Source organism: Labeo rohita, chromosome 14 (genome assembly GCF_022985175.1).
Source record: "Labeo rohita strain BAU-BD-2019 chromosome 14, IGBB_LRoh.1.0, whole genome shotgun sequence".
In the NCBI taxonomy this organism is placed as follows: Eukaryota; Metazoa; Chordata; class Actinopteri; order Cypriniformes; family Cyprinidae; genus Labeo; species Labeo rohita.
The window spans coordinates 9738117-9756344 of NC_066882.1; the positions used below are offsets into that span (position 1 = coordinate 9738117).

The window sequence follows — 18228 nt, forward strand, 5'->3', positions numbered from 1 at the left end:
GAACTCATAATTGCGAGTTATAAAGTCAGAACTGCGAGACAAACTCGGAATTCTGAGAAATTAAGCCACAATTCTAAATATTCTGAATTCTAAATAAAGTCAGAATTGTGAGCTATAAACTCACAATTCTGACTTTTTCTTCTCAGATTTGCGAGTTATCTCGCAATTATGACTATTTCTTGCAATTATTAATTTACATTATGCAATTCTGAGAAAAAAAAGTCAGATTTGTGAGTTTATGGCCACGTTCACACTGTCAGTTTTTGGAACTGACAGGTCATGGTAGACGTGCGTTTATGCGGCAGAGCGGCTCTCTCGCACTGAATGACATTGCAGAAAACTAATTATCCAGTCCTGTTCCGTTCACACAGTGTGTGTAATCCAAGAATGCGGTTGTGAGTCCTGAAAATTTATGGGTGTGAGTTTGGTTATAGAATACGGTTGTCACACCTGAAAATGACTGTACTGTGTGTGAATGTATTAAGGACTCAAATATAGTATTGACAACCGTATTCTGCTGCTGTGTGAACACGGCCAGTCTTACAATTCTGAGAAAAAAAGTTGGAATTGGGAGATATAAAATTGCAGTTGTGAGAAAAAAAAAAGTCTACAAACTTGCACTGTTTGTATCTCACAATTCTGACCTTATAATTGGCAACTGTGAGAAAAAAAGTCAGAATAGAGAGGTTATATCTCACAATTCTGAGAATAAAGTCAGAATTTTGAGGTACAAACTTGTAATTGCAGAATTGCAAGTTTTACTGTATATCGTAATTCTGAGAAAAGTCAGAAAACTGGCATTTGCAAAAAAGTCAGAATTCTGAGAAACAAACTTGCATTTGCAAGAAAAAAGTCAGAATTGTGAGATATAAACTTTCATTTGCACGAAAAAAAAATTCTTTTTCTAGCAATTGTGAATTTATATCACAAAATTTTGGGGGAAAAAGTCAGAATAGCAGGTTTATATCTCACAGTTCTGACTTTATACCTCCCAATTGCAAGTTTATATCAGGCGATTCTAAAAATTACCTTTTTTATATTTTGTATTCAGTGGCAGAAACAGGCTTCCATATTTTTTACTCTACTAAAAAAAGTAATAATAATGGTAAAAGTAATAGTTTGGTTTAGGTTAAATTTGGTACTGTTTCACACAGTGGGGTCGCAATTATGTTTTGTAGTTGCTGATTAATTTATAGGTACCTCGAAATAAAATATTTGTTTTCTGACAACAACTTTGGTAAAAGGGTTGAAAACTCATGAAAACAGTCAAGACTGCAATTTGTGCTTTGGACACTGAAAGGAATATTTCACCCAAAAATGAAAATACACAATACCCTAACCCTAACTCCGATCAATAAACAAATTTGTTTTTCAAAAACATGAATCTTTTTGACTCACAAGATGTTACGACATGGAGTCATGTAAATTATTTGTGCATTGTAATGTTTTTAACAGCTGTTTGGACTCCTGATGGTGGCACCCATTCACTGCAGAGGATCCATTATGGTGCTAAATTTCTTCAAATGAATTCTAATGAATAGTCAGGTATATCTTAGATGACATAAAAATTTCAGCAAACTTTCATTTTTGGGTGATCCTTTAAGATACTTCTAAAAAATGAATATCACTGCATTAGATAACAAAAAAAAAAATAAAACCAAATGGCATTTATTTTAAAGAAAGATAACATAAGCATTGGTACCAATTCAAAATTACAAATATAAACATAAGACTTCAGGTAAACAATATTCAGTGCCATACAAGAAAATAACGTGTTTTTTAATAACTCGGGACAAAAAAATGACAGCTTGGCATACAGCACATTCACATTTGTTTGAACAGATTATTTGGCACATCAATGACTTTCAAAAAACAATAGCAATTGGAGAGTAAAACAAATCATTAGGAAAAATATACTTCCCCTTCCAATACATTTTTGCTTTACGAAAGCAAAGATTGCACAGTAGAACAAGGAAGGAAAAAATGCATAATAAAATATTAAAATTCTGTACTTTACATACACCAAATGAACACCAATTAAAATCTTTAAGACTGCTGTGGTGAGCAAAAACAATTGTAAAGTGAAATTAGTAACATTTCTTGCTGGTTCTTTAGATAAAAAAGAGCTGGTAAGAGCTGCTAATTGTTTGGTGTAATTACAGCATGCAACTGCTGCTCCAGGCTCAACAACATGCCATTTTGCATCAGCTGGGTCAGTGTATTGAAAATGCAATGAAAAAATACTTATCAATGCACACGCTGCTTCACAGGCTCTAGTGAACCAGTCACCTTGAAGTTTATGCCGTCTCCAGGCAGCGGGGAGGGTATCAGTGGACAGAGCCAGCAGATGTACCAGTACTTGCCCAAGCATTCTCTGATGTTAGCCAGCGTTCCCAGGTTGTAAGGCCGCCGGGTGGAGTACCACTCACGTGTGGTCTGTCCCCTCAGCATCAGAATTACATGAAAGAAGAGGAAGGCAGCAACCAATAGGAAGCCCACTACACAAGTGTCGGCAATGAATGCAAAGGCAAACGCTCGTGCCGTTACCTGTCCTGTGATTGGAGAAAAACAGATGGTCAAACAGAACGGTCAAAAGTTTTTGAACAGTACGATTTTTAATGTTTTTTAAAGTCTCTTCTGCTCACCAAGCCTAAATTTCTTTAATCCAAAATACAGCAAAAACAGTACAATTTTGAAATATTTTTACTATTTAAAAAAACGGCTTTCTATTCTAATATATTTAAAAAATGTAATATATTCCGGTGATTTCAAAGCTGAGTTTTTAGCATCATTACTCAAGTCACATGATCATTCAGAAATCATTATAGCTTAGATTTTTTTCCAGCTTTCTTTGATGAATAGATAGTTCAGAAGAACAGCATTTATCTGAAATAGAAATCTTTTGTAACATTACAAATGTCTTTATCATCAATTTGATCGATTTAGCATAATTTCTAACCCTTGCTAAATAAAAGTATTAATTTCTATAATTTCTTTTCCAAAAAAAAAATAAAAAATCTTATACTGGCTCCAAGCTTTTGAATGGTATAGTGTATAATATTACAAAAGCTTTTTCTTTCAGATAAACGCTGATCTTTGGATCTTTGGATTCATCAAAGAATCCTGAAAAAAAAAATACTCAACTGCTAAATACTGATAATAACAATAAAAGTTTCTTAAACAGCAAATTAGCATATTAAAATGATTTCTGAAGGATTGTGTGACACTGAAGACTGTCAATATGATGCTGAAAATGTAGCTTTGATCACAGGAATAAAATACACTTATTTAAATAGAAAACTGTTATTTTAAATAGTAAAAATATTTCAAAGTTGCACTGTTGCTGTGGCTGTATTTTGGATCAAATTAATGCAGGCTTGGTGAGCAGAAGAGACGTCTTTCAAAAACATTAAAAATCTTACAGTTCAAAAACTTTTGACTGGTAGTGCATGTAAGTATTTTATTTAACATTTTATTTTTTGCCAAAAACATAATTTTCACTACCGATTTCCACAACCTTTATGGCTCTTACAATTTATCTTTTTTGTCGTGGATGTTGCTGCACCTATAATAGCTTATGCTAACCAAGAATATTTATTTGATAAAAATAAAAACAAAACAAAACAAAACAAAACAGTAAAAACAGTAATAGTGAAAAACATTACTACAACTTAAAATAACTGCCTTCTGTTTTAACACATTTAAAAATGTAATATACTCCTGTGATAGAAAAGCTGAATTTTAAGTATCAATAATTCCAGTCTTCAGTGTCACATGATCCTTCAGAAATCCTTCAATATTTCTTATTATGTTGAAAACATATGTGTTATTTAATATTTTTGTATAAACCATGATGCTTTTTTTTCAGGATTCTCTGATGATCAGAAAACATTTATTTAAAATAGAAACCTTTTCTTACATTATAAAAGTCTTTACTGTTTTGATCAATTTAGTGCATCATTGTTGAATATAAATATTACATTTCTAAAAATAAATAAATAACCAATCCCAGAGTTTATAAAGTATTTTCTGCATTTTCAATATCCTCATCTATATTATCTACATTTATTCATTAAGCAAATGCTTTTATCCAAACAACATATAAATGAATGTCATCAAAAATGTCAGACATTACCATTGTGAAATATTAAAATCAGCACAATTCGACAGCAATAATCTATTCAATACACGATAGCATTAAGGTTTTCAAACCATCACAGCACATAGAGTATAAACACATAAGTACAAATTCTGCAATACATTTCCAGAGCACACTCAACTCTCATTTCAAAAGATTGAGGAAGTTTTGATTTTGCAAGAAACTATGGATTTCTCAGAGCAGACAGTGATCAGAAATCTCATACTTACCAGAAACGAGCATTATCCAGGGCACGAGCAAAAGCATGACGCTGTGAAATGTTACACCCTCCTTCAGGATGACAATGAAGACCTCAGCATTCATGACTACTGCATAGAGCAGCCCTGCCCACATGAAGAGCAGACAGGTCAGGAAATACCGGTAATTGTGGAAACCAACGCACTGGCCAAAAAACACACAGTGGTGATCACGCCGCAGCACACACACGTTGCAATCGTAGCAGTGCGAGCAGCGTGGAGGAGTGTGTGTCTCACAGTTGTAGCAGTACCTGCCACAAAAGAAGAAAGATCAAATAATGCTTTAGGGACCCTTCTTGAATTCATGAACACCAAAAAAGCTCCAAAACAGATTTAAGAGCATAAATAAAATCAAAACAAAGCAATTACCTCCACCCTTGACCAAGTGTATCCCCTCCAAGAAACACTCCTCGAATACTTGGGTTAGTTCTGACAAACAACGATGCATTCCAGGTTATATTTCCCAACATGAAGTACTGAGCGAAGAGATGCATGGCCTTCCACATGGTGGACCACTCAGTCTTCTTCTGTTCTGGCTCAAGGGGAGCCTCGACCAGCACCAGGTAACTGACCTCGGCCGTGATGGAAAACACCAGCACAGCGTTCAAAATGATAGGCACATGACGACCCGAAGACTCCAACTTACACCACAGTCTACTCATGAACCTCGCCATGTTTTCTGGTTTAAATCATCCGCTGCGTGAGACTCTACCAGCTCAACCTGTTTCCTACCTGTAAAACCACTCGATTCACGTTTGCTCGAATCTGAAGAAAATAAACAAAAAAGATGGTCAACTGAGGGAGGCATTAAAAATCCTTGGTTGAAAGACATTTACAAACAGGAAGCTTTAGAAACTAGTAATAAATTAGACACTGCCTACACTGACAGATAAGTTAACAATGAACGCTTCAGTCTCACTGACAGCAGCTATCGATTAGAAACTATAAAACACTTCAACGATTTCTTTTTATTATCTCATACCGACCTGTCATTCCATTCAGAATATCGTTTCGACGATAAATGCGGAACAAACGATACCCTGCTGACTTGTGTCTTTAACAATGAACTGGTACTGCAGGCTAACATTTGGCACTGACAGGTCTGTGTAACAACTCAAACGGTCCCTCTAACACAAATGACACTCTACAAACGTTCCACGCGGAAATAAGGTGGACGCACAGAAACACCATGCAAATGAGAGAGAATAAATGTTTTTTATTATTTATTATACATTTACTGTTACCTTGAAAATCTCTAACGGACTACTGTGCAAATATATATTTAAAAAGTTAAATATTGTAAAAAGACAATAATAACAAAATCACATTTATGGTTGGAGATACATAATATTTTTTATTTGAATAAATATTAGCTTTTAGAGTTTCACTGACAAAAGTATGCACAAAACTACATCTTGCATTTCAGTGTCTTGTCCTTTTGAGAATGTGACCGGGGCTAGTTGTCAAGTTTTATTCCAGTGGATTTTTCTAAACTATGTCATTATTTTAAGTTGGTATATGTATCAGATATATCTTAAAGTATCTTAAAGTCTTGGCAACTAAAAATAAGCAAATACATGCATACACTACCAGTCAAAAGTTTTTGAACAGTACGATTTTTTATGTTTTTTTTAACCCAAAGTATGAATTAAAATTTTGTACTATTTAAAATAACTGTTTTCTATTTTAATATATTTTAAAATGTTATTTATTCCTGTGGATTCAAAGCTGAATTTTTAGCATCATTACGCCAGTCACATGATCATTCAGAAATCATAATAATATTCTGATTTGCTGCTCTAAAGAGATGTATTATTATTATGTTGAAAACAGCTGAGTGTTTTTTTTTTCAGGTTTCTTTGATTAATACAAAAAGTTCAGAAGAACAGCATTTATCTGAAATAGAAATCTTTTGTAACATTATAAATGTCTTTATCATCACTTTACCTCAAAAGCATCCTTGCTAAATAAAATAATTAATTTCTATCATTCTGAATAGTATAGTGTATAGCCTAATGTTACAAAAAGTTTTTTTTATTTCAGATAAATGCTGATCTTTGGATCATCAAAGAATCTCATCAAAGAATATTTATCAAAGAATCTCGAAAAAATGTACTTTTTTAAATATTAATAATAATAGCTTCTTAAACAGCAAATCAGTGTATTAGAAAGACTTCTGAAGGATCATGTGACACTGAAGACTGGAGTATTAATGCTGAAAATGTAGCTTTCACCACAGAAATAAATTACATTTTAAAATATATTCAAATAGAAAGCAATTATTTTAAATAGTAAAAATATTTCAACTGCTTTTGCTGTATTTTGAATCGAATAAATGCAGGCCTGGTGAGCAGAAGATAATTAAAAAAATAAATAAATAATGGGAACCTGATAATTTGACCCGACCTGACATATTATTATAAGTAGTCTTAGATATTAAATTAGATAATAAATTTTCATGTAGATCTACGGTCAGTTAATTATGAATTTGACTATTGTCTGAATGTAAGCATTTTCTTTGCTATCAATTGTTTATTCGACATGTATTGCAATAAATGTGATTTTGGAATTTTTGTTTGAAGAACAGATTTCAGAAAATGTAGCCCATTCTAATTTAAGCATAATCCTCCATGTGTAACAATGCGACAGAGGTATTTGCGAAATAATCTAAGGTTGTAGAATATCGTGAATAGTCAAAGCCTTGATGTTAGTAGTAAGACGTAATCTATACAGACTTACTACTACGATTTTCCTTTGACCACCCCTTTCCTTTTGACCCCCTTTCGCAAAGAATAATCCCTAATCTCATAATCCGCACTGCTGGTTGTTGAGAGAGCGACTGCCATTCAGAGCGAGTTTAACATGACATCCTTTACAAAGAGAGAGGAGGAGCGCCATGACAATTACCAAAGGAGCATGTACGAGAATCTACAACACAAGTGAGTGCTCGTGTGATCAGTTACTTTGTACTTTAGTTTGTTCATTTCGTCACAATCCCAGATCAGTTTATACTTATCCAAGTGATTTTTCTACTCAGTTATTATTTGACCTAAGTTCTCTATTTGGAATAGTTAATTTAATGATGTCTAGGTGTTGTGGTGCACGTTGTCATCATATTGTACAGTAAATATTGATTTCATTGTGTACCTGTTCTTTCATACCGTTAAAACCCAGAAGAGGGCGCTATTGTCTGTCCACAAGAGTTGTAAAAATGACAGCGGTAATTCACCCAGAACTGACTATTCTGTCTTTATTTACACACCGTCGTGTTGTTTGAAACATGTAGGACAGAAATAACATCACCTGTGTAAGATGTAGGTTATGTAAAATTAAAGTTCGCCATTCATCGTAGGCTATACCATAAGTAAAAATGATGCAATGAAAGTGAATGGTGACTCATTATGCCTATAACAAAGTAAACCATGCAGGTTTGGAATAAAAATGACAGTATACTGCTCTTTTAAATCATTATGTACTCTTGGGTATGTGTTTTTAACATTACATGTCTGAATGATCTTTCTTATAATACTAGTCAGCAAAGGAGAATGCAGTTGCAGAATGATCTTCAATCACATCAGCGAAATCATCGCCTGTAAGAAACCTATATATTCATTAGACATCCTAACATCGATATTTGTTAAATTCAGAATTTGAGGATAAAGGCTTTGTTATATGGTATGTAATGGAATGTATCACTGTCCAAAAATAAGTTAATAAGCAGTGTTGGGAAGGTTACTTTGGAAATGTAATAGGTTACAGATTACAAGTTACTTGATTTAAAATGTAATAAGCAGTGTAAATTTTCAATTACTTTATTAAAGTAATGTAACATTACTTTTAATTACTTTTTGATTACTTTTCTAAATTTCTAATATTTTCAACTGTTAATCATTTTGAAACATTTAAACCAGGCAGAGTTAACCTTACAGTAGCACTTAACACTGATTACTGTCAGACTTTTAAAATCCTTTATCACTTGAATTAAGATTATAATAAGGGATAATATACATCTTTATTTTCCGATAACAGCTGGCTGAATGTACATTATCTCACTTATTACACAGCTGCTTGATAGATTACCTAGATGTTTCGTGTCAAAATTATTAGACACGAAACACTGATCTGAGCTGAAATATTTGAACGCAAAGTTTCCATGAAGAAATCAGTTGCTAGCAAGTTCAAATTAGACATTTTAGGGATACAGTGCAGTTTTCTTACACAACATTTCACCACATAAATAATTAAGTAGTAGTACTAGTTTGTTAGTTTCTGATAATCCATTACAGTGTACAAAAAAAAAATAAAAAAAATGTTAGCGACTGCGTTTGTATGAAACAATAGAGCAAGTCCACGATACCAGGATGACAGAATTAAGAAATTGTCCACATAATATTGAATTAAGCTTTAATATTTTATTAGCTAACCAAACACAAAGCTTCCGCCAAGAAAAATTATCAAGCATATAGCACTGACTTAAGTTGCCCCGAAATAGTCTGAGCTGTGTAATAATTTAATTTAAAGCACAGCCACCACAAATTCAGACTTTTTTTTTTTTACTTATATTTTTGGGCTTTTTATGCCTTTTATTGTGATAGGACAGTAGAGAGATGACAGGAAAGAGCTGGAGAAGAGAGGGGAGCGGTGTCGGCAAAGGACCTCGAGACGGGAATCGAACTTGGGTCATAACAAGAAATAGTTTTATAGCTATGATACTGGGTTTAAAAATCAAATGTTTGCATAGTTATGACAGAAAACACTAGCATCTAATCAATGCCTGGGGAAAACAGTCTTAAAAAATAAAGTTTAGAAATAAAACAGTTATCGAATAAGCATGTGTCCTATTCTGTCCTAAACTCCTGAAACACTGGTGTCTCATTTTAGAGCAGTCAATGCAATTTAAATGAAGTCAATTAAATCTGTAAGTCTGGGTGGGTGTGTGAAAAATTTCAGATGTAATCCCCTTTGTAATCACTGGCATTTTTCAAAAGTAACTGTAATTTAATTACATATTTTTTCTCAGTAACTGTAACTAATTACAATTACATTTATTTTGTAATTAAATTACATAATTCCGTTACATGTAACTTGTTACTCCACAACACTGTTAATAAGTATCATATTTTGGAACGAATGGGATTAAACAAGCGTTCTATAGGAATAAGTAAGATCCTACAAGACACATTTTCCCGGATATGAGAATCATTTTATTTTGATTTTAGAGGATTCTAACATTTTTTTTTTTTTGTAAAAATCAGTGAATAATTTCATGATGTGTTTGTTGTGATATAGTAGCAAGGCTGCCTGGCTGCAGGGCCGCTGGTTGGAGATCAGTGAGCAGGAGCGCAGGGCTCAGATACACAACCAAAAGCTGTTGCAGGACTTTCAGAGAGCACAAGACACGCTCAATGACATGGTGGCCCGCACCGAAGCCATGAACACTATACGGGTCAGCTAACACACAAAACTTCCCTGCCTTCCATGAATCTAAATGCACTGTCAGAAAAAAATAACTGTTACTGGAGCAGTCCTGGTAAAAGAATTGTATTATACTGTACCATATCTAGCCCTAAATGTTTATATTAGTACCTTAGAGTAATCATATCTACCCTTAAAGTCACCGTGAAAATTCAGATGTTTTTTACATTAACAAACAACAGTACAATGATCCAATCAGTTCCTGAAAGACAAATTCAAGTCAGTTCGTCTTATTCAAGAAGCCATTTCACTCAGATATGTCAAAATAAAGCAGATTATCACAATTTCCATTTAATGCTGACTTTAAGGTGCTACTATGTTGCTTTTAGAGAGAAATAAGGTATTAAAAATGACACTGTGACAAACTGTTGCACTCTATCATATGACCTGCTTTTTGCATTTTGGCATTACATGTACTGTACATGATTATTTCGTTGTTGTTGAAATAACCTCCATGTTTTATCTTCAAAAGGTTCAGTATGAACAGTATCTGGAAGAGAGCTTCCCACGATGGCAACAAAGACTCAAAGACATAAGAGTTTCTGAGTCAAAGGTGCTTTTTAAAGAAAAGTAATTTCTTAAAGGTGTTATGACAAACATGAACAAAACTGTAGGTTATAGGTCTTTACTGAATGTCTGAGAATGTTACTGAAAAGTGCATGGAAAACAGCGAACTTATATTGATTGTGATGTCTGATTTTTATCCAGCAGATAAAGCAGCACTTAAAGAGCTATATTCAGCAGATGGAGGAGGGCAAAGGTATCAAGGCTGAACACAGGTCTGACTTTAGAGGCCACCGTCTGTCCTCCAATTCTCCAGAACCACCTCAGCCTTCTCACACCATGCCAAACACTCATCAGACAGCAAAAGGTAATATGCTTAGCAATTTCTCATGCTCTATATCAACTGTTAACAAGGCCCTCTTTCTTTAGACATCAAGCAAAATGCTGAAAGATGCAACCATCATCCTTACGTTCCTCCCACTTGGTTAAGTGGCTCACAGCCTTTTATTTCTGGACTCCCCCAAAACAATTTCCCAAAGGATTACAAAAACCTTCAAAACATTCAAGCCTTGAATCATCCCTTGCCACCCTACTATTCTTTACCTGGACATCAGTCACATTCTCCAGTCCAGCAAAAGCCACCATCAGTGGACCATCTGTGGGCCGGTATTACGCCTACAGCTCACTTCACTCCTGCTGGTGCTTCCTGGCCACGACTTCCTGTGCTGAACCCCATGGCATGGGGTATGATGGATGTACCAGACCCCAGTGAGGAAAGAATCCAATGCAGTGAGACAGACAAGGAAAAGGTGACAAAAGAAACATTAAAACCAAATGAGGAGAGCTGCCAGAGACCAAAACACAGGAGAAATGTGAAAGAGAGTGATCGGTCTTGTGAGCTTGACTGTAGACCAGGTTAGTTGTTTTGTGAAATTTGGTGACTTAACATTGATTTGTTTCTCCGTGGAAGAAATATTACACGATATTAGTCTTATGTAAACAAAGTATCCTTATAAATGTATATTTTGTTTGCTTAAAGTGCGTCTATCAACCAACCATGAAGAAAGTAGTGAAGGCTGTGCTGTGTCCTCTGAAGTCATGGTTTCTGGGGTGCAAAAACGGAGAAAGAAAAGAAACGGGACCAAATCAAACTCTACAGAAAATAGGAACGAATCTCAAGAGTAAGCCAGATGAACAGAATAATTTTCACATTTTTAATCAGTCCATGCAGACAAATAAGATATGTTAGAAACGCATCAAAACATTCTTGTCTTATTGTAACATCTTTCAACATTTATGTTTTAGCTCTTCCGCTATGTCACAAGATGCTTCAGATAGCCACTCAGACACAAAAATCAATAAACCACAACAAAAACCATCTAAGAAGTGTAACAGCAAAGAATCCATTATCACTGAAAAGAATGTTGATGCAGTGAAACAAGATGAAGACGAACCAGATGAAAGCAGGAGCCAAGAAGTTTCTCAGAGTAGTATCAGCTCTGAAAAGAAAGATGGATCTGAAGGACTCAACGTTAGACAGGAAGATGATTCCGAAAGAGATGATGACAGTCAAGACATCATTGTTGCAGAGGAGAAAACAAGTCACAGAGAAGCTGAAGATTCTGAAGGAGATGATGAAAGTCATGACATAATTGTTGCAGAAGAGAAAACAAGTCAAAGAGAAGTTGAAGATGAAGAAGAGGATGAGGAAAGCGCAGATGGAGATGAGAAAGCAGGATTAATTGGTGAAGCACAGGGAGGTGATGAAGAAGAGAGTGAGAAAGTGATGGGAAAGAGAGATGAGACTGAGCCCAGTGATGAGCCAGAAATGGAAGGAGATGTTCCAGAGGACATTCCAGATAGTGGAGATGAAGGAGAGACAACGGAGGAAGAGGAGAGAGACAAGAGTTTTTATGAAAAGGAGACTGAAAAGACTCAAGGACGTGTAGAAGATGAGAGAGAAATTCAGAACAGGTACAGTACACTACCAGTCAAAAGATTTTGAACAGTAAGATTATTAATGTTTTTTAAAGATGGCTCACCAAGCCTGCATTTATTTGATCCGAAGTACAACAAAAACAGTAAAATTTTAAAATATTTTTACTATTTAAAACAACTGCTTTTTTAAAATGTAATTTATTCCTGTGATTTCAAAGCTGAATTTTTAGCATCATTACTCCATGATCATTCAGAAATCATTCTAATATTCTGATTTGCTGCTCAAAAATATTTATTATTATTACGTTTAAAACAGCTGAGTATATATATTTTTTCAAGTTCAAAAGGACAGCATTTATCTGAGATAGAGATCACTTTTGGTAAACTCAGAGCATCCTTGCTAAATAAAAGTATTAATTTCTATAATTTTATCTCTTTTTTGATCATTTTAAAATATATTCAACAGAAAACAGTTATTTTAATAAGTAAAAAGATTTCACAAAATTATTGCTGTCAATATTTCACAATGTTTTGCTGTATTTTGGATCAAATGCCGGCCTGGTGAGCAGAAGAGAATTCTTTAAAAAAAACATTAAAAATCTTATTGTTCAAAACCTTTTGATTGATAGTGTATATATTTAAATTTATGCAAATATCACTGTTCTTATTTTTAATATGAATCTTTTGCTAAGTGGACTAATACTGAATTTCTGCAGTCTTGAGGAGTCTGAGGAGGAAGAAGTTTACTATCAAGAAATAGAAGATGATGAGGAGGAAGATGATGAGGTTGTGATTGAGAAAGCATACCCCTGGTCAAGAGACCCTTTGGATGATCATACGAAATGCCCTGATGATGACGATGATGATATTGAAGGTCTTCTCAACCCTGTCAATGCACAAACACAGCAGTGAGTTTTGTGTTTTAATATTCTGTATTATATTGTATGTTTTGCTGTACGGGACTCTAACCTTTATTTATTCCCACAGGCAGGATGAGGAGACAGACCAATCAAATGGTATGTTTCATTTTGCACAGTTTTGTACAATGAATCACATTAAATCTAGTTGATTTGCAGTACAAATGTGCAAACTATAGGATGAATTCAGGTAAATTGCATAGGGATGCATCGAAATTTCAGCTGCCGAAAATTATTGGCTGAAAATGGCATTTTTGTTTTTTGGCCATAAGAGAACAATGGCCGAAAATATATGGTGTGTGGCACCCCACAGCTCTGGTCACAACCTCTGATAATAATAACTTTGTAGAACTATATATTTTTTGGATAATTAAAAAAAATTGATTCTGTTGCATAGAACTGAATAAAAGTAATATAGGGTAATTCCATGCAAATGTCAACCTTACCATGAAAAAATAAAGTTTACCAAAGGTTTTTACTATACTGATAGCACAAATGTCAACATTTGGTGGTTCAAATACCCATGTGAGGTCTCTCTTTTTTAAAGCTTTAAGTTTTTAAAGCTTTTTTTTTTTTTTTTTAGTGCATGATTTTCGATAGTCTGGTTAAGTGTTATTTTCAGGCTTGTCACATCCATAACAGTACATATTTCTCATAAACAGACATATCAAAATTATATTGCAACAATTATATGTTCTGTGAAGAGCCATCGCTTCTCTATTTGTTGGGTATTATTGTGTCTGGTTTGTGCATTTTAATTTGCAGAAATCCTACAAAGTATGTAGTCTCTCAAAAACCTTGTCCTTTTTTTTCCATCCATAATGCATGATTATTTCTGTTTTTTAACATAGAAAACTTGTGCACAGAGAGAGATATTTTTCTAATGTTTAGACTCTATCAACAAGGGTTTATTAAAATATAAACAGATAGTTCGGTAATTAGTAACACATACATTCTCTAAGCATTTATATGTCACATCCATAATGCTCGATTTGCCCTATATTAATATTTAATATTAATATATTTTCTGTTTTACTTCTAATAAAAGTATGGTTATTTTATTGGCTTGTATTTTTAAATGCAGTATCATTAAATTATTAAGTTAAATTAAAAGACATAAAAAATAATTTTATATTATTTAATAAAATAATAAATTATTAAAAAGCTGTTTCAGTTTTCGGCCAAGTGCATCCAGAATTTTTGGTTTTGGCCCAGAATTTTCATTTTGGTGCATCCCCAAAATCGTACCAGATTTGTCATTTACTTAAAGACTTAAAAGACTTTATTTTATTTGTTTTTTTTATTTTGACATTTTTTGGTGTATGCAAGACTGCTTATGGATTAATTTTATTTCTAAAATATAACATAGTTCTTGACTCATTTTGCTTCAGAGTCCAGAATATACATTGGACATTAAATGGCAACCCAACACAGTTTTAAATGTAACTCATATTTAATCTAGTTTTTAGGCCTAATAAGATCTGACAATGGGACTATCAATGAAAACTAGCCTTCGGGCTAATGGGTTAATGCACACTGTCCCTTTCTGCAAAAAAAAAAAAAAAAATGTGTATCATATTTTTTTAACCTTGCATTGTTCAGTTCATAGTTTTTGAGTCTGATGTCTTGCTAGACTGTCTAGCTACAAAGTAACGGCATCAAAATACCATAGAGTGGTATGGAGTGTGTTTTCTTCTTTCTTTTAAAAATGTTATTTATTTAAAGGAGAAGTCCACTTCCAGAACAACAATTCACAAATAATTTACTCACCCCCTTGTCATCCAAGATGTTCATGTCTTTTTGTCTTTAGTCGTAAAGACATTATGGTTTTTGAGGAAAGCATTTCAGGATTTTTTTTCCATATAATGGACTTCCAAAATGAAGTTTAAATGCAGCTTCAAAGGGCTCTACGTGGTCCCAGCCGAGGAAGAAGGGTCTTATCTAGCGAAACGATTGTTCATTTTTTTCCGGAAAGTACTAATTTTTATACTTTTTAAGCACAAAAGCTCGTGTAGCACAGGCTCTGGGATGCCCGTCCACGACGCTACGTACTATTGAATCACGTCAAAAGGTCATGTAGAACGTAGGCAGAACCACAGACCCAGTGTTTACAAAGCGAACGCGCAAAGACTAAGAAAGTGCAAGTACATCTGTAAACGCTGTTTACAAACAAAAAGGTGCAACGATGCCCTCCTAAGTTGTAGGAGAAAATAAGATGTTTTGAGTTTTTCGCGTACTCAGTACACAGAAAATGAACTTACACGTGATTCGTAGTAGTGATGGGAGGTTCGGATCATTTTACAGACTCGGACCTTTGAGTCTCATTCAGCAAAATTAACGAATCTTTTTTCAAGTCATTTCGTTCATTTTAGCAAAATATAATTAAAATGTTACGTGTTACTTAACACATCTACTGCTTACACCAACGTTGATCACACTACAAACAAGATAAAACTATAATGCTATAAGAAACAGAAAAGATTAATTCATTGTTTACCTGGGTCTTTAGCCTATGATTAGCTCACCTCTTATCTGAATTTTTGAAAAACCCGAAGACTCGAAACAGGTGAACTAATTCCAGTACAGAACCTAATAGGATGTTGCGCATGCGCGACTGAACGAATCACTCCCCGAGACGACTCGTTCTTCCCGAGTCACATTGAAGATTCGTTCAAAACGACCCATTACTAATGCGTAGCATCGCGGACGTGCATCCCAGAGCCTGTGCTACACAAGCTTTTGTGCTTAAAAAGTATACAAATTTTTATTTTTCGAAAAAAATAACTGATCGTTTCGCTAGATAAGACCCTTATTCCTTGGTTGGGATCATTTAGAGCCCTTTGAGGCCGCATTTAAGCTGCGTTTTGGAAGTTCAAAATCGGGGGAACCAATGAAGTCCATTATATGGAGAAAAATCCTGAAATGCTTTCCTCAAAAAACATAATTTCTTTAAGACTGAAGACAGAAAGACATGAACATCTTGGATGACAAGGGGCGTGAGAAAATTATTTGTAAATTGTTGTTCTGGAAGTGGACTTGTCCTTTATTGTCCTTATCTATCCACCTTTATATTACTGAAATTTAGTGAAATTTTATTATTTGCTTTTAACATAGTTTTACTTTTTTTTTTTTTATCCAGATCAACACTCTGGTTCAGAGGAGGAAAATCTACCACAGAAGAACCATCCTGCAGCTACAAATGAGATAGTAGAGTCTGATGATGAGTTTGACCACTTCTATGATTAAACCAGAAACTAGAACAGAAAGATGGAAAACAATGGAAAGAGAAAACCAACAATGGATGAATACGCTAGACAGAAGCTGCAATAATGTGATGCTTTCATAAAATGAGCAAGGTGCACACCCTAAACAGCAGCCTCAGACCAGCTAGGGAGCCACAAGGCCGAGCAATGAATAGAGGAATCAGATTACAAAGGGATGAAAGAGGAAAGAAAGGGATAAATAGATGCTGGGTGTCCCTCATCTTTTTTTGTTATTTGCTGGTAGCTTATCTGACTGTCCTGAAAGAACCACACCACTGTCACTCTGCAAACACAGGTGGATCCAGAGATGAAGAGAGAATAATAGAGGAGATGAATAGTGGATGACGTTAAATGAGAGAAGCCAAGTTATAGATTTTATTCTAAGCGCATAGCTGAAATGGTAACACTTTTGTAAAACAGTAAAGTGTTTCTTTAATCTAAATCAATGTTTTATTTATGTGCTATACTGAATCAAAGTGTTTGCCTTGAATTCTTCGGCATTAATTTAAATGTAGCAAGAGTTTGAACGCTTTCTCATTCAGATAGGGAGCGTGGCCTGAAGCGAGGGGGATGAGTGGGGGTTTCGAGGGAAGAGGGGGCGCTACGGGAAGGAGTACAGGCCTGTCACTGCCTCTGACTGATGGCTATTTGAACAGGCATATTTACCCGAGCCCTTGTGAAAGGAGACGGAGGGACACTAACGGAGACGTGCAGGCACAGACAGGCAATAAAAAGCTGGCCACTGTGTAAACAACATGGCCTAGTCTGTTCGGCCGCTGCCATGCCAACAGGGCAGCTTCCACTCTCCAGCCAATCACATGCCAGCTTTTTGACAAGTGGAACAAAACCCCTCATCAGATGTTTTAAGCAGCTATTGATTAAATGCTTATAAAATAAAATATTATCTTCTGCGGCTGGGTAGTTGATACTTTTTGGAAGTGACATGGTGTGACATGCTGTACTGTTTTAAAATACCATTTTATAATTTTTTTATAATTATTGAGCATGCAGATTTTTTTATAACTTCTAAATTTTGTACTTCTAAAAACACTGGACCATTTAAAATAAACTAGTCAACTAGTCAAAGCGAAAAGGTAATTAGGAATGGTGTGAAGATTAAAAGGAATGATGTCCAGTACATTAATATACACTAAACTGAATTACATTTGTATTTTTTATTTATAAATTATACATAAATTTAATGAAATTATTTATTTAGGATTTATTTAATAAATATCTTTCTCATGCACAATACTGTTCAGAGTTTTGGATTCAGTAAGATTTTTATTTTTATTTTTATTTTTTTTATAAAGTCTCTTATGCTCACTTACGCTTTGCCTTTATTTGAATACAACTATAGTAAAACAGTAGCATTGTGAAATATTAGTACAATAAACATAACAATAAAATAACAGTTTTCTATTTAAATTTAAATGTGCTTAAGAAACATGTCTTGTTATTTTCAATGTTGAAAAGAGTTGCTTAATGTGAATATAAAGTTAAAAACGTATTTTTTTATATAAACATGTATTCATATATATATATATATATATATATATATACACGTTTGTTTTTGTGAATTGTGGGGATTTTCCATAGACTTCTGTAGATTTTATACTGACCAAACGATATTGTTTATCCCCTCACCCAACCCTAACCCTAAACCTAACCCTTACAGAAAACATGTTTGCATTGTTACATTTTCAGATAAACATCATTTACTATTTTTAATAATT

The 18228-nt window shown here is 34.2% G+C and overlaps 2 protein-coding genes across 3 annotated transcripts; one reads left to right on the forward strand and one right to left on the reverse strand.

The window, feature by feature from the left end:
- Window positions 1-1652: 1652 nt before the first annotated feature.
- zdhhc24 (zinc finger DHHC-type containing 24) lies at window positions 1653-5538 on the reverse strand. Its single transcript, XM_051126988.1, has 4 exons — window positions 5382-5538; window positions 4765-5160; window positions 4369-4646; window positions 1653-2552 (listed from the first exon to the last, which is right to left on the reverse strand). Exons 2-4 carry the CDS (start codon window positions 5067-5069, stop codon window positions 2248-2250), a joined length of 888 nt encoding a protein of 295 aa, XP_050982945.1. The 5' UTR covers window positions 5070-5160; window positions 5382-5538; the 3' UTR covers window positions 1653-2247.
- A 1689-nt stretch (window positions 5539-7227) lies between these two features.
- Window positions 7228-17334, forward strand: LOC127176343 (glutamic acid-rich protein). 2 transcript variants are annotated; one of them, XM_051127970.1, is made up of 11 exons: window positions 7228-7334; window positions 7928-7987; window positions 9685-9841; window positions 10343-10423; window positions 10579-10741; window positions 10804-11289; window positions 11414-11555; window positions 11680-12348; window positions 13029-13220; window positions 13300-13328; window positions 16369-17334. In XM_051127970.1, the coding sequence occupies exons 1-11, from the start codon at window positions 7258-7260 to the stop codon at window positions 16473-16475; spliced, it is 2163 nt and encodes a 720-aa protein (XP_050983927.1). In that variant the 5' UTR covers window positions 7228-7257; the 3' UTR covers window positions 16476-17334. The 2 variants fall into 2 exon arrangements, with proteins under 2 accessions (XP_050983927.1, XP_050983928.1); XM_051127971.1 differs by lacking the exon at window positions 7228-7334 and adding an exon at window positions 7614-7709.
- The last annotated feature ends 894 nt before the right edge of the window (window positions 17335-18228 follow it).

Bases quoted from the DNA above. Each gene is read 5' to 3' on its own strand.
- zdhhc24 (XM_051126988.1), bottom strand. From the start codon at position 5,069: ATGGCGAGGTTCATGAGTAGACTGTGGTGTAAGTTGGAGTCTTCGGGT. The intron at 4,647-4,764 runs GTAATTGCTTTG...CTTTTGTGGCAG, and splicing joins ACACTTGGTCAAGGGTGGAG to GTACTGCTACAACTGTGAGA. The intron at 2,553-4,368 runs GTAAGTATGAGA...CTCCAATCACAG, and splicing joins CTGGATAATGCTCGTTTCTG to GACAGGTAACGGCACGAGCG.
- LOC127176343 (XM_051127970.1), top strand. From the start codon at position 7,258: ATGACATCCTTTACAAAGAGAGAGGAGGAGCGCCATGACAATTACCAA. The intron at 10,742-10,803 runs GTAATATGCTTA...CTCTTTCTTTAG, and splicing joins CACTCATCAGACAGCAAAAG to ACATCAAGCAAAATGCTGAA. The intron at 11,290-11,413 runs GTTAGTTGTTTT...GTTTGCTTAAAG, and splicing joins TGAGCTTGACTGTAGACCAG to TGCGTCTATCAACCAACCAT.